This window comes from Bufo gargarizans, chromosome 3, assembly GCF_014858855.1.
Source record: "Bufo gargarizans isolate SCDJY-AF-19 chromosome 3, ASM1485885v1, whole genome shotgun sequence".
Taxonomy (NCBI): Eukaryota; Metazoa; Chordata; class Amphibia; order Anura; family Bufonidae; genus Bufo; species Bufo gargarizans.
In genome coordinates, this window is record NC_058082.1 from 457,749,484 (window position 1) to 457,763,068 (window position 13,585).

At 39.5% G+C, this 13,585-nt stretch overlaps 1 protein-coding gene across 1 annotated transcript in view; it reads left to right on the plus strand.

The window, feature by feature from the left end:
- Positions 1-13,585, plus strand: part of LOC122931669 (amine oxidase [flavin-containing] B-like) — a 110,585-nt gene that overhangs the window by 47,828 nt on the left and 49,172 nt on the right. The window contains exons 8-11 of the mRNA XM_044285739.1: positions 1,251-1,400; positions 1,942-2,101; positions 6,877-6,973; positions 12,418-12,435. Coding sequence (XP_044141674.1) covers positions 1,251-1,400; positions 1,942-2,101; positions 6,877-6,973; positions 12,418-12,435 — 425 coding nt within the window. The remainder of the gene's footprint in view (positions 1-1,250; positions 1,401-1,941; positions 2,102-6,876; positions 6,974-12,417; positions 12,436-13,585) is intronic.

Here is a 13,585-nt window from a genome sequence, read left to right on the forward strand (position 1 = left end):
CCCCAAAATTCGGTACGAACCCGAACTATACAGTTCGAGTTCGCTCATCCCTAGTCATCACATTATCATAAGAAATATCAAAGCAAGTAATACAGGGTGAATCCATTGCCAATAGGTGATGAACACAGCTCATATCCCCCATTCTCCCTGCACAGTGACTGGTCAGAGAGCATGCAAACACATCTACCCACAGAAGTCAATCAGTCATCTCCTGATTGAGATTTCCCATCTCCATATGACTGCTGTTAAGCAAATATATGATTGCAGAACTCCAGGGGAACTATACCTTTTCCATAGACACAAATGTAATCAGTTTGTACCAATAGCAGTAGGAGACAAACAATACAAGTAGTTGCAAGAAGAAAGCAACATGTTCTGAACCCAGGAAGGTAAACCAAAAGAATGGAGGGCAGCATCTGTGTCCCCCCAATGAACTAAGCGAGAAAAGGATGTTATGGTAAATACTAAAATCCAATTTTCTTTTGGGGACACAGCACAATGGGACATCCAAAGCAGTCTGAGAGGGTGGGAAGAGAAAAGCCATGCAAACTGCCATAGAATAGATCTGGTAGATAGGAAAAAACTAAGAGAAATAAATTAATGTTAAAAAACAAGGTAGAGTCCAAAGAATTATGGTATACCTCAATGAGATCCTGAGGGGCTGGCCCCTAGGGAAAAAATACACATGCCTAGAGGAAGGCAAAAAAATAGATACAGCCCCTGCCATCAGGGGTGCACCACCAATAAGGCCAGGTTAGGCGATTGCCTCAGGCAGCACCAAGTAGGGGCAAGAGGGGCAGCCTAAGGGCCATGGGATTAAGGGAAGGGGTAAGTAATTGGCTTTGGAGAGGGAGGGGCTCCATATCAGTTTTTGCCTCAGGCAGCAGAAAGGCTAGGTACACCCCTGCGTGCCATATAAAAGTAAAAAAAACTAGAGTACAAATGAACAAGAAAATGAAAATCGTCTTCTCAATAGCAGAAGGAGGCCTGAGGACCTACAGACAAGGATTCCTGTCCTACAGCAGGGCAGATAAAAGGAAGGCCTGTTCAAGAAAAAGATGCACATACGTCTTGTTAGAAGGAAAATGGCCTTTTGCTAAAACTGCCTGAATACCCAAGGAAAGAAGCAGAAGATGGAAGATGTATAATTATTATTATACTTTTGAAATTGGTTTGTTTTGTAGTGAATTGATAATTTGTAACTGTATTATCTGCATTTTCTTTTATTCATTATTTTTTATTTTTATTAGGAGAGAAAGTTTGTTGGAGGTGCTGGTCAGGTTAGTGAGAAGTTAATGGAGCTTCTTAAGGATCGTGTTAAATTAGAGAGACCAGTGGTGAGGCTTGATCAGACTGGTGAAAATGTCATTGTGGAGACCTTAAACCATGAAGTCTATCAGGTAAGTTCCTTGCTTTTATTTATGTATTTTTTAAGTTTAGTGCTGTTTGACATCTGGTTTATAGGAGTATATTGCACAATCTCTTTATGAAGCTACACCATTTGTGGACCATGTGCAAGATGTCACTGGCATTGTCCAGTATGAATTATTATCTAAAAATGTATGGAAAAATGTATTATCATTTCATGCTTATTTTTCAAGTTCTCTGCTTCTATGCTTGCAGTCAGTGAACTGACAACGAAAATTATTAGAACTTAGTCAGGATTAGCTTTTTACAGTGCATTAGTCTAGACCAGGGATCAGCAACCTTCCGCACTCCAGCTGCTGTGAAACTACATCTACCAGCATGCACACTTCCTTGGCTGTTCTTGTAACTCCCATAGAAGTGAAAAGAGGATCCTAGGAGTTGTAGTTTCAGAACAGCTGAAGTGCTGGAGGTTGCTGATCTCTGGTTTAGACAATACTCTGTGAGCTACTAGTGGTCAGTGGAAGTACTATGAGTAATAGTTATCAATGTTTTTTTTTTTTGTTTTTTTTTAAGGCCAAGTATGTTATAAGTGCTATACCACCAATTTTAACTACAAAGATTCATTTTAATCCTGAGCTGCCACCTATTAGAAATCAGTTAATTCAGAGGCTTCCAATGGGATCTGTAATAAAGACCATGATGTATTACAAGGAAGCATTTTGGAGAAAACTTGGTAAATATACATTGAAACTAGTATGCTAATATGTGTTTTACGAGTATAAGCTTTCTATATAAACCATAACTCTCAAAAGAGTAGATACTGATAATTATACTGAAATGTATCAGCCTTATAGACACTGCGATTGCTATTATGCTGTTTTAGCTTACAGGATGTAGGCTGCCTTAAGCAGCACCTGTATTCTGCAAATGGCACTATTTAATCACTCATTTCAACAGTGATTGATTCAGGTAGAAGTAATACTTCAGAGTTTTCTTCTTTAACCCCTTAAGGACTCAGCCCTATTTCACCTTAAGGACTTGGCCATTTTTTGCAAATCTGACCAGTGTCACTTTAAGTGCTCATAACTTTAAAACGCTTTGACTTACCCAGGCCGTTCTGAGATTGTTTTTTCATCACATATTGTACTTCATGACACTGCTAAAATTGGGTCAAAAAAGTGAATTTTTTTGCATAAAAAAATACCATATTTACCAAAAATTTAGAAAAATTAGCAAATTTCAAAGTTTCAGTTTCTCTACTTCTGTAATACATAGTAATACCCCCAAAAATTGTGATGACTTTACATTCCCCATATGTCTACTTCATGTTTGTAGCATTTTGGGAATGATATTTTATTTTTTGGGGATGTTACAAGGCTTAGAAGTTTAGAAGCAAATCTTGAAAATTTTCTGAAATTTACAAAAACCCAATTTTTAGGGACCACTACAGCTCTGAAGTCACTTTGCGAGGCTTACATAATAGAAACCGCCCAAAAATGACCCCATTCTATAAACTACACCCCTCAAGGTATTCAAAACTGATTTTACAAACTTTGTTAACCCTTTAGGTGTTGCACAAGAGTTATTGGCAAATGGGGATGAAATTTGAGAATTTCATTTTTTTGCCTAATTTTCCATTTTAACCCATTTTTTCCACTAACGAAGCAAGGGTTAACAGCCAAACAAGACTGTATCTTTATTGCCCTGACTCTGCCATTTACAGAAACACCCCATATGTGGCCGTAAACTACTGTACGGGCACACAGCGGGGCGTAGAGTGAAAGGTGCGCCGTATGGTTTTTGGAAGGCAGATTTTGCTGGACAGTTTTTTTGACACCATGTCCCATTTGAAGCCCCCTGATGCACCCCTAGAGTAGAAACTCCATAAAAGTGACCCCATCTAAGAAACTACACCCCTGAAGGTATTCAAAACTGATTTTAGAAACTTTGTTAACCCTTTAGATGTTGCACAAGATTTAATGGAAAATAGAGATACAATTTCAAAATTTCACTTTTTTGGCAGATTTTCTATTTTAATATTTTTTTTCCAGTTACAAAGCAAGGGTTAACAGCCAAACAAAACTCATTATTTATGGCCCAGATTCTGTAGTTTACAGAAACACCCCATATGTGGCCGTAAACTACTGTACGGCCACACAGCAGGGCGTAGAGTGAGAGGTGCGCCGTTTGGTTTTTGGAAGGCAGATTTTGCTGGACTGGTTTTTTGACACCATGTCCCATTTGAAGCCCCTGATGCACCCCTAGAGTAGAAACTCCATAAAAGTGACCCCATCTAAGAAACTACACCCCTCAAGGTATTCAAAACTGATTTTACAAACTTTGTTAACCCTTTAGGTGTTGCACAAGATTTAATGGAAAATAGAGATACAATTTCAAAATTTCACTTTTTTGGAAGATTTTCCATTTTAATATTTTTTTTCCAATTACAAAGCAAGGGTTAACAGCCAAACAAAACTCATTATTTATGGCCCTGATTCTGTAGTTTACAGAAACACCCCATATGTCTTCGTAAACCGCTGTACGGGCAAACGGCAGGGCGCAGAAGGAAAGGAATGCCATACGGTTTTTGGAAGGCAGATTTTGCTGGACAGTTTTTTTTGACACCATGTCCCATTTGAAGCCCCTCTGATGCACCCCCAGAGTATAAACTCCAAAAAAGTGACCCCATTTTAGAAACTAGGGGATAGGGTGGCAGTTTTGTTGGTACTAGTTTAGGGTACATATGTTTTTTGGTTGCTCTATATTACACTTTTATATGTGGCAAGGTAATAAGAAATAGATTTTTTGGCACTTTTTTTTTTTTTGTTATTTACAACATTCATCTGACAGGTTAGATCATGTGGTAATTTTATAGAGCAGGTTGTCACGGACGCGGCGATACCTAATATGTATACAATTTTTTTTATTTATGTAAGTTTTACACAATGACTTCATTTTTAAAACAAAAAAAATGTTTTAGTGTCTCCATAGTCTAAGAACCATAGTTTTTTCAATTTTTGGGCGATTATTTTAAGTAGGGTCTCATTTTTTGCGGGATGAGATGACGGTTTGATTGGCCCTATTTTGGGGTGCACATGACTTTTTAATCGCTTGCTATTACACTTTATTGTGACGTAAGATGACAAAATGGCTTTTTTTACACCGTTTTTATTTTTATTTTTTTACGGTGGTCACCTGAGGGGTTAGGTCATGTCATATTTTTATAGAGCCGGTCGATACGGACGCGGCGATACCTAATATGTATACTTTGTTTTATTTATTTAAGTTTTACACAATGATTTTATTTTTGAAGCAAAAAAATCATGTTTTAGTGTTTCCATAGTCTGAGAGCCATAGTTTTTTCAGTTTTTTGGCAATTATTTTGGGTAGGGTATGATTTTTGTGGGATGAGATGACGGTTTGATTGGTACTATTTTGGCGTACATGCGACTTTTTTGATCACTTTTATTACCTTTTTTGGGAAGTAAGGTGGGCAAAATTTCAATTTCCTAATAGTTTTTTTTTTTTTTTTTATGGCGTTCACCGTGCGGGGAAAGTAACATGACCGTTTTATAGATCAGGTCATTACGGACGCGGCGATACCAAACATGTGTAGGGAATTTTATTTTTTTCATTTTTATTCAGTGATAAATGTGTTTTTTTGATTTTTACTTTTTTTTCACTTTTTTTTTGACCCAGACCCACTTGGTTCTTGAAGATCCAGTGGGTCTGATGTCTGTATAATACAGTACAGTACAATATATATTGTACAGTACTGTATTTTACTTACACTTTGTCTGAACAGATCTATGCTTTCAGCACAGATCTGTTCAGAACCATGGACAGCAGGATGCCTGAGACGGCGTCCTGTTGCCATGGGAACCTTCCCCGTCTGCTCAGTAGTGGTCAGAACTGCGCAGACGGGGAAGGGTAAGGACGGGGCTTCGGGGGGCTGCCTGGGAGCTCTCTCCCTCTCCATTCGGGGGGGCTGCAAAGACACTGCAGCCCCCCGATGGGAGAGGGAGGGAGCTACTTCTTACTGTTAACTTTTTCCCGTACGGACCGCTGTATGGAAAGGGTTAAACGGCTGACATCGCATCACCGATGTCAGCCGTTTATACCAGGGTGCCAGCAATGTGCTGGCACCCTGGTATACCCACTCTACACCAACGAATTTTCAAGGGGAGGCGGGCGGGGGATTGCGATCCCGGCTGCCGCACCGCCCGCCTCCCGCACCGCCCCCACCGCCCACAACTCCCCCCCCTGCACCACCCGCCGGCCAAAAATCATGCAGGGGTGCAGGGGGGAGGTAAAATCTATATTTGAGGTACACTAAAGTTTCTGATCCCCGCGGTCAGGGACCGCAGGGGTCAGAAACTGCAAAAAGCGCAGCAAACCGCAGGTCTGAATTGACCTGCGGTTTGCGGCGATCGCCGATAGGGGGGGGTCACATGACCCCCCCTGGCGTTGTCACAGGATGCCGGCTGAATGATTTCAGCCGGCATCCCGTTTCCATTAACCCCCGCGGCGCCGGAATCTGCATTTAAAGTTAGGACGTACCGGTACGCCCTGAGTCCTTAAGGACTCGGGAAATAGGGCGTACCGATACGCCCTGCGTCCTTAAGGGGTTAAGAATGTTATGGGCAGTCAACTTCAATTGCTTACATTGCTGCTTGTTGTTTGCAAATGCTGTATAGACTGCGTATAAGCGTGTACTGTATCTAAAGGCCTGTGTTGGACTGGCATGTCTTGGGCCCACCAGTACAATTTATTCTGGGGGCCTATTGTAACACTACGTGCAAATATTATCTGTTCATGCAGTAGCAGACAACAGCAAGACTCTGTAAGAAGATTGATTATGGGGGCCCCTGCAACGACTTCTAGAACGTAGGTTCCTGATGAAAGATGATGCTGGCTGGCCTGCCTGTATACCTAGAAGTCATCGCAGCTACCCTGTGCATCTATAATCCATGTTACATAATCTACCCAGCTTTTTATATGATCATAGACTTGTTGAGGTGCTGTGGGCTGCCTATCTGTCTGCAGTCAGTGTACCGTGCCATTTGCCACTTGTGCGGGTGGTGGGGGACTAGGGAGATTCACCTGGTCCCCTGTGTTCCCCCGGCAGCAGAAAATGATTAGACACCACAATCTGCCGCCTGCAAACGATTATTTTTAAACCTGTGAAAAGATTTGGATTTCCCCATGAACAACCGTTTGCTTGTTCACTGGGTAATCGGCAGGAGTTTTACACTGCCAGATCATCGCTAATAAACGTTAATACAGCCGTAACATTGCCTGCAGCACTAATGCAACATCTCACTGAATGAACCGTTTTGCTTTAGGATGCTCATGTATTTCAGACCTTTTACATATGACAAATACTCAGGAGTGCCCGCTACTGGACGAAAAATATAGAAATAAGTTATAAACTTGTATAACAGAAAATAATGGTCTATATCTGTCGCTCATTACTACTTTTCTCTCATTCCTTGTTTTCCTCAAAATATTACAGTGGAGCTATATTTATTGATGATGAAGACACTCCAGTTGAGATTACCTTAGATGATACAAAGCCTGATGGTTCATGCCCAGCTATAATGGGGTAAAAAAATGTTATCAATGCAAAATGTTAACTATAGAAATGTGATATTGCAGGTGGTTAAAGGGGTTTTCTCACTTCAGCAAATAGCATTTATCATGTAGAGAAATTTAATACAAGCCACTCACTAATGTATTGTGATTGTCCATATTGCCTCCTTTACTGGCTTAATTCATTTTACCATCCCATTATGCACTACTTGTATCCAGGGGTTGCGACCACCCTACACTCTCGCAGCGGTGTTTGTGCTTGAACACTATAGGAAAAGAAACTCCTGCAGTCCCGGCCCCCAGAGAAGTCGGCGCCCGTTCCTGAGGTGTAAAGACTATCAACAAACAGCCCTTGCCCTGCGTGATACAGAACATTTTAACAGTGGCATTTTTTTCCCATCGCTTTACTTCTTTTAAAGGACAGAACAATGAAAGTAATGGAAGCCGCAGTGCCATAAAATAAGGGCAACTTTCACATAATGAGTGTCTTTTTCCCCAAAAAACAAGGGAAGAGTGCTTGTATGTCTAATAAGCACAACCCAGACATTTTCCAGATCACAGTATCAGATTAGTTGCACCAAACACAATGTTAAACCAGGCACAATACCCTGTATTGCTAGCTTAGCGGAATGAAATAATTCCTTTCACTTAGAGATCCATTGATTTATTATGAAGAAAATGTACTTTTAATCCGTATGCAGATTAGCAGTTAAGTGCACTGAGAGCTCTGTGCTCCTTGCTTTTCGTGCTTCTCTGCCAGCCTCTCCTTCTTCTTGATTTACAGGGTCAGGTTCCTGCATAGTCAACTTGCCTGGCCCTGTTATTCAGGAAGGACATAAAACAGAAAAAACTAAATCCGTAACCCGTGAAGTAAAAGGGACGACACCAGGAAGGAAAAGGATGAGCGCCAAGCCTCCAGTCTGTGATAAATATATAGGAAGATAGTGATCAGATAGGTAAATACCCCAATAGATAAACATACAAGACCGGTGAATTAAGTATTGATATCGTTGGTTCTTGTCGGTATTAACGCCAAAGAGGCCTTCACTATAATAACATATAGTTCTAACTAAACCAAGACCTCAAAATCTATACACCTCTCAGCAAGAGAGGTATATCAAATGGAGCTCAAAGGAAGATTGGCGCATACATGTATAAATATACATACGTAAAAACAAGTAATAAGAGCATAGAGCTTTTCCACTCACTTCACAAGGAAGGTCACCTACAGGATAAGCTCAAGACACCTGGGGTGATACCCCCCTGATCCGAGGTCGTTCGTAGAATGGTAGAGATCCAGGTAAGTGGACCGAATCTGCGGTGGAGATGGAAACAGCAGGCGGATCCTTAACTTCGTGAAATCTCTCTTTAATCAGAATAAAACAAGCTCAATGCGTTTCAGGGGTCTATATAATATCCCCCTTCCTCAGGAGCAGATAGAGAAGGTGAGTGATTGCCTACAGATACATATATACCAAATGAACCAATCAAAACAAATCGAAAATCGGCACCAAATTCTTGTGGGCGTGGCTACGGAAATGACATCATACACAGTCACCTCAAGAATGCAAAAATCAATCTATATCAGTTTTACAGTCCCATAGGGGGACAAACGATATTACAACTAAAGCCAATAATATTTAAATCAAAAATGGAAGAAGAAATAGAAATTCTGAACTTAGTTCGGTAGCTGCCGGAAAAAACGGATATGACGTCAGTGGAACGCATAGAATTTTGCATAAAGATGTTACATCATGCCTTAAGATAAATGCAGATGGCAAATTCATACACATATACATAAAACATATAACATAAAAACATACTGCCATACATAAAGACATATACTACCTCTCCTAAATGGAGATATTCCAAGTTGTAGCTGCATATCAGCAAAACAAAAAATGGAGGTGGGGCGGAACCTGTGGGACGCACACAGTGACGCATGCATTCCACTTAGACAGACCGGAACAACAAGAAGACAAGGAGCGTTAAGGGACAGGAAGCCCCATAAAGGCTATGGTAACCGTGGAATGCAAGCTGGTCGGCTCGCGTTCCATTCCGCTGCCAAGCCGGATGTTGGCAAATCGAACACCCGGAGCTTCAGATGATGGGCGGCCCCATGAGATCCATGACAACTATGGAACGCACGCTTGTCGGCGTGCGTTCCATCTAATGTCAGTCCCAAACAGTGTTGGAATGGAAGCAGCGAGTGCCCCTGTATTGGATCTCAGGAAGGCTCCTATATGCATGAAAAATACATATATATGTGTATATGCAAAACAATATGCCAAATAATATGTAAAATGATATAGATATTTTGAGGAACATTAAAGGAGATAAAAACACACATTTAAAAAACTATAGTTGGTCAAAAAACTGTTTTTACATATAAAAGAAAAAATATATTAATAATAATATGTATTATAGTGCCTATAATATAGTCTGACAAGGCAAGAAAATCTAGGGGGATCTCTCTCTCTCTCTCTCTCTCTCTATCTATCTATCTATCTATATATATATATATATATATATATATATATATATATATATTGAATATATATATATATATATATATATATTGAATATGAATAGAATATAAATATAAATATATTATTATAAATATATTAATAATAATAATATTGATAATGCTTTGATATTAATGCTTTAATATTAAATTGATAGAATCAATTATATCAAACGATTTCTATGGGGGAAAATGGTATAAGGTTATTTTAAGAAATATTTATTTTAAAAATCTAAATATAAAAATATATAATTTATAAATATATAAAAAATTGTGTATGAAACGGAGTATAATCCGACTAAAAAAAGTTTATAGTGTTTTAAACGTAGAACAAAGATCAGTAATGTGTATATTCTAGTGATTCATTTAAACCGAACGGCGACAGAGTATTTAATTAAAAAATCCTAAACATTTCCTTCCTACATAAAGTTTGGAAGGGATGGGGTATCAATTCTAAAGGTGTGACCAACAAAGAGGAAGGGTCCCCTTCATGGCGGAGGGCATAGTGGCGAGAGACGCTATGTGTATTAACTTTTCGTTGTATATTCGAGCGATGCTCGTTCATGCGTTCTCTCAATGATTGGGTGGTGCGACCCATGTATAAAAGTTCGCAAGGGCATTGTAGTAAATAGACAACATTAGTGCTATTACAAGACATATTTTGTTTTAAAATTACATGTTCCCTCGGGTAAGGTAGGGTAAGTTGTTTACCACACTCATTGATCATAGCACAACACATACACCTTTTCACACCACATTTGTGGGGACCAGTGCAGTTCTTTGGACTAGGCTTTTCAAAGCCGATCGTGGAAGGATTAAGACATGTTTGTGTTGTCGCTTTACTACCCCCAGTGGCTAATTTGGGACAAGATGGAGCCAAAATGTTCTTCAAGGTCTGAGCTCTCTTAAAAATTAATTTGGAGGCTCTGGGGATAGATGTACCTATGATGAGGCCTTTTAACAAGATGTTCCAATGTTTATTCATAATTTTCCTGATGTCATTATGTTGTGTATTATAGCAGGTAATAAAGTTAAGACTAAATTGTTTAGTGTCCTCTTGTTCACTGACAATTTTCTTTTTCCCTTTTAGACTTTCTGTTTGAGAACTTTCATGGGCCCTTCTCATTGATTCGTTTACTAATTTATTTGGATAGCCTTTATTCAAAAATCTTTGTTTCAAGATGGTTAGTTGTTCCTTACACGTGACATCGTCTGAACAATTCCTGCGGATTCTACGCATCTGGCTATAGGGAATATTATTCCGCCATTTCGTGTGATGGCAGCTTTTATAATCTAAATAGCTGTTCATATCGACCTTTTTAAAATGCGTTTTGGTCGTTATTTTATTATTAATAATTTCTAGTTCTAGATCTAAGCCTTGGTGCGATGATGTTCCAGCGTGAAAGTAATGTTCCAATCATTTTTATTAATTTGTTCCGTAAATTTTATAAGAGATGACGAATCTCCATTCCAAATCAGGATGATATCGCCTATGTATCTCTGTATCTCCTATAAAATACAATGTTGGAATGTGATAGGAGGCCAAACTTCTCCTCGAATGCACCCATAAAAAGATTTGCGTGGGCGGGGGCAAATTTAGTCCCCATTGCTGTCCCTTTACACTGTTTATAAATTTACATCCTGAAACATAAAATAGTTGTGATGGAGTATGAAGTGTACAGAATCCAATATAAATGATTTCTGAGAATTCGGCATCAGGGGATCCAGACTGAGTGTTCGCTCTATTGCACGAAGGCCTAAAGTGTGAGAGATGTTACTGTAAAGAGAGGTGACATCTAATGTGGCCCAATAGTAGGTATCCTTCCATATAAAAGGGTTTAAAGTGGTGATTAAATGCGAGGTGTCACGCAGAAAGGACGGTAGCTGTAAAACATATTTTTGTAATAAGCTGTCAACATAATCGGATAGATTGGATGTTAGTGAACCCACACCGGAAATAATTGGTCTCTCTGGGGGGTTACTCACAGACTTATGCACTTTTGGTAAAAAATAAAAACGTGATAACATGGGATGGGGGGCTTTCAAAAAAGCCCGTTCTTTTTTGTTAATAATACCTTGACTAAAACCCTCATCAATAAGGTGTGCTAAACTTTTTTTATAGTCATTGGTTGGATCATGTGATAGAATGCAATAGTAATCCCTAACTGAGAGGATGCATAATGATTCAGCCAGATAGTAGGAAGAATCCATAACGACAATACCTCCGCCTTTATCTGCGCTTTTGATGACGATATCTTTCCTCTGTGTGAGAGACCTTAAAGCTTTTGAAAGGACTTGATTTAAATTGCTACTAGTGGTGTAGTTGGTGGGCTTAGACGAAAAACTCTCTTTAAAATCTGATAAAACCACATTGAAAAAGCTTTCGATGTGGGCTCCTCTGCTATCGAGGGGGAAGAAGGAGGATTTAATCTGCACATTAGAGATAATGGGGGTCTGTTGAGGGTCACAGAACATATTAGTGGATGGTGGAATCATCACGCCACTACTCGTTGAAGAACTAGCATCGTCTATGGATACCTTGTCAGAAGGGTGGTCACTATTTGAAATTAGTGATGATGTCATAGCACCAGTGACTCGTGTATGTATAGCAGTAGTAGCTTTAGAAATAACAGGAGGAGATAGTGTACTTTCCTCTGTAATGCCCAATTCTTGCATAGAATTTTTAATCGTAAAAAAAAAATGTCGATGTAAAGTTAGTTTTCGCGTAAACTGATTCAAATCGACAAACAATTCAAATAGATTGGGTTGGTTAGTTGGACAAAAGGAAAGTCCTTTGCCCAGTAGTTCGATTTCTTTTTTCGTTAGACTATGTTTTGATAGATTAAAAATTCCTAACTTTCTTTCAAAATCTATAGTATTGTGAATTACACTATTTACTTTACTATATTCAGAGTTTCCTTTCTTGGTTTTAGTTTTTTGTTGACTGGAGCGTTGTTTTCCACTTCCCCTGCATCCTCTAGATCTATATTTGATCTTTTTTTCTTCTTTAGGCTGGAAACAGGTGTGTAGGAGTGTGTTATCTTGAGTGATTGAGGAGTAGTGATGGATGTTTTGAGGGGGGAGGGATCGGTGGATCTTAGTAATGGGCTTAAAGCTAAAAAACTCATCAGAATTTTCTTGGTCGGTAATAACGAAGGTCCCTTGTTGATGGTCGGGGAAACCTGTTCTAAAAAAGAGGAGTTATTCAAATGTGGAGAAAGACCAATAGGGGAAGAGGGATTAGTGGATGACTTAGGTGAAGAATGGACAGACAAATTAGTGAGTAATTCCAATGATTTGGAAATGCTGGAATCTGATAGATTCAATGGAACCACCGAAGAGTCCATTATACACTGTGGTTGGGAAATCGTTCCCAACCCTGGAGATAAAAGTGTTGGAGAATTAGATTCTAGAGGATAAAGGAGTGGAATGGGTTTTACCTCAATGATGGAGGAATCAGTAGGATGGACAAACAAGGATACCCCTGTGCCAGTCGCGTTGGTATTGGGGTGGCCAGATAATTGCAGACTCCTGTTCTAATCTTAATAGGTTGGCTGTTGTTACTCCTTGTGTGTGGGCTCTTATTGGATGGGCCACCCTGATTCTGTCTGGTATTATGTTGCGAGTATATCTTACTGTTATACACAACCCTTGTATTGACAGGCCCGATATAATGGGAGGGTATAGGATTTTTATTTACACGAAAATTAAATGGCCGGTTTCATATATTAGGAATGGAGGGGGGGATATAATCGACAGAGTTGGTATTATTTTTAATGTTACGGTTATTTTTACTTAGATTTAAATCCTTTTTAAAGGAGAGGGAGTGGTTGGCAGAGGTCCACTTAACTGTAACACTTACTGTACATAAAAAAGCTGGAAGTAAATAACTCAGGATCCACCACGGACAACAGGTGATGGACTCCTACCTGTTCCTTGACTGCTGCATGGGCCACAGAGCATGCAGACATAGAGGTCAGTAAATCCTCTCCAGGTACCAATGTCTTCTGTCCCTGTGACTGTTGTGAAGCATCTCTAAGTGCTCTCAACAAAGCAGAGCAGCAGCTCAGAAAAGATGAGCTCCTCATAATTATGTACAGA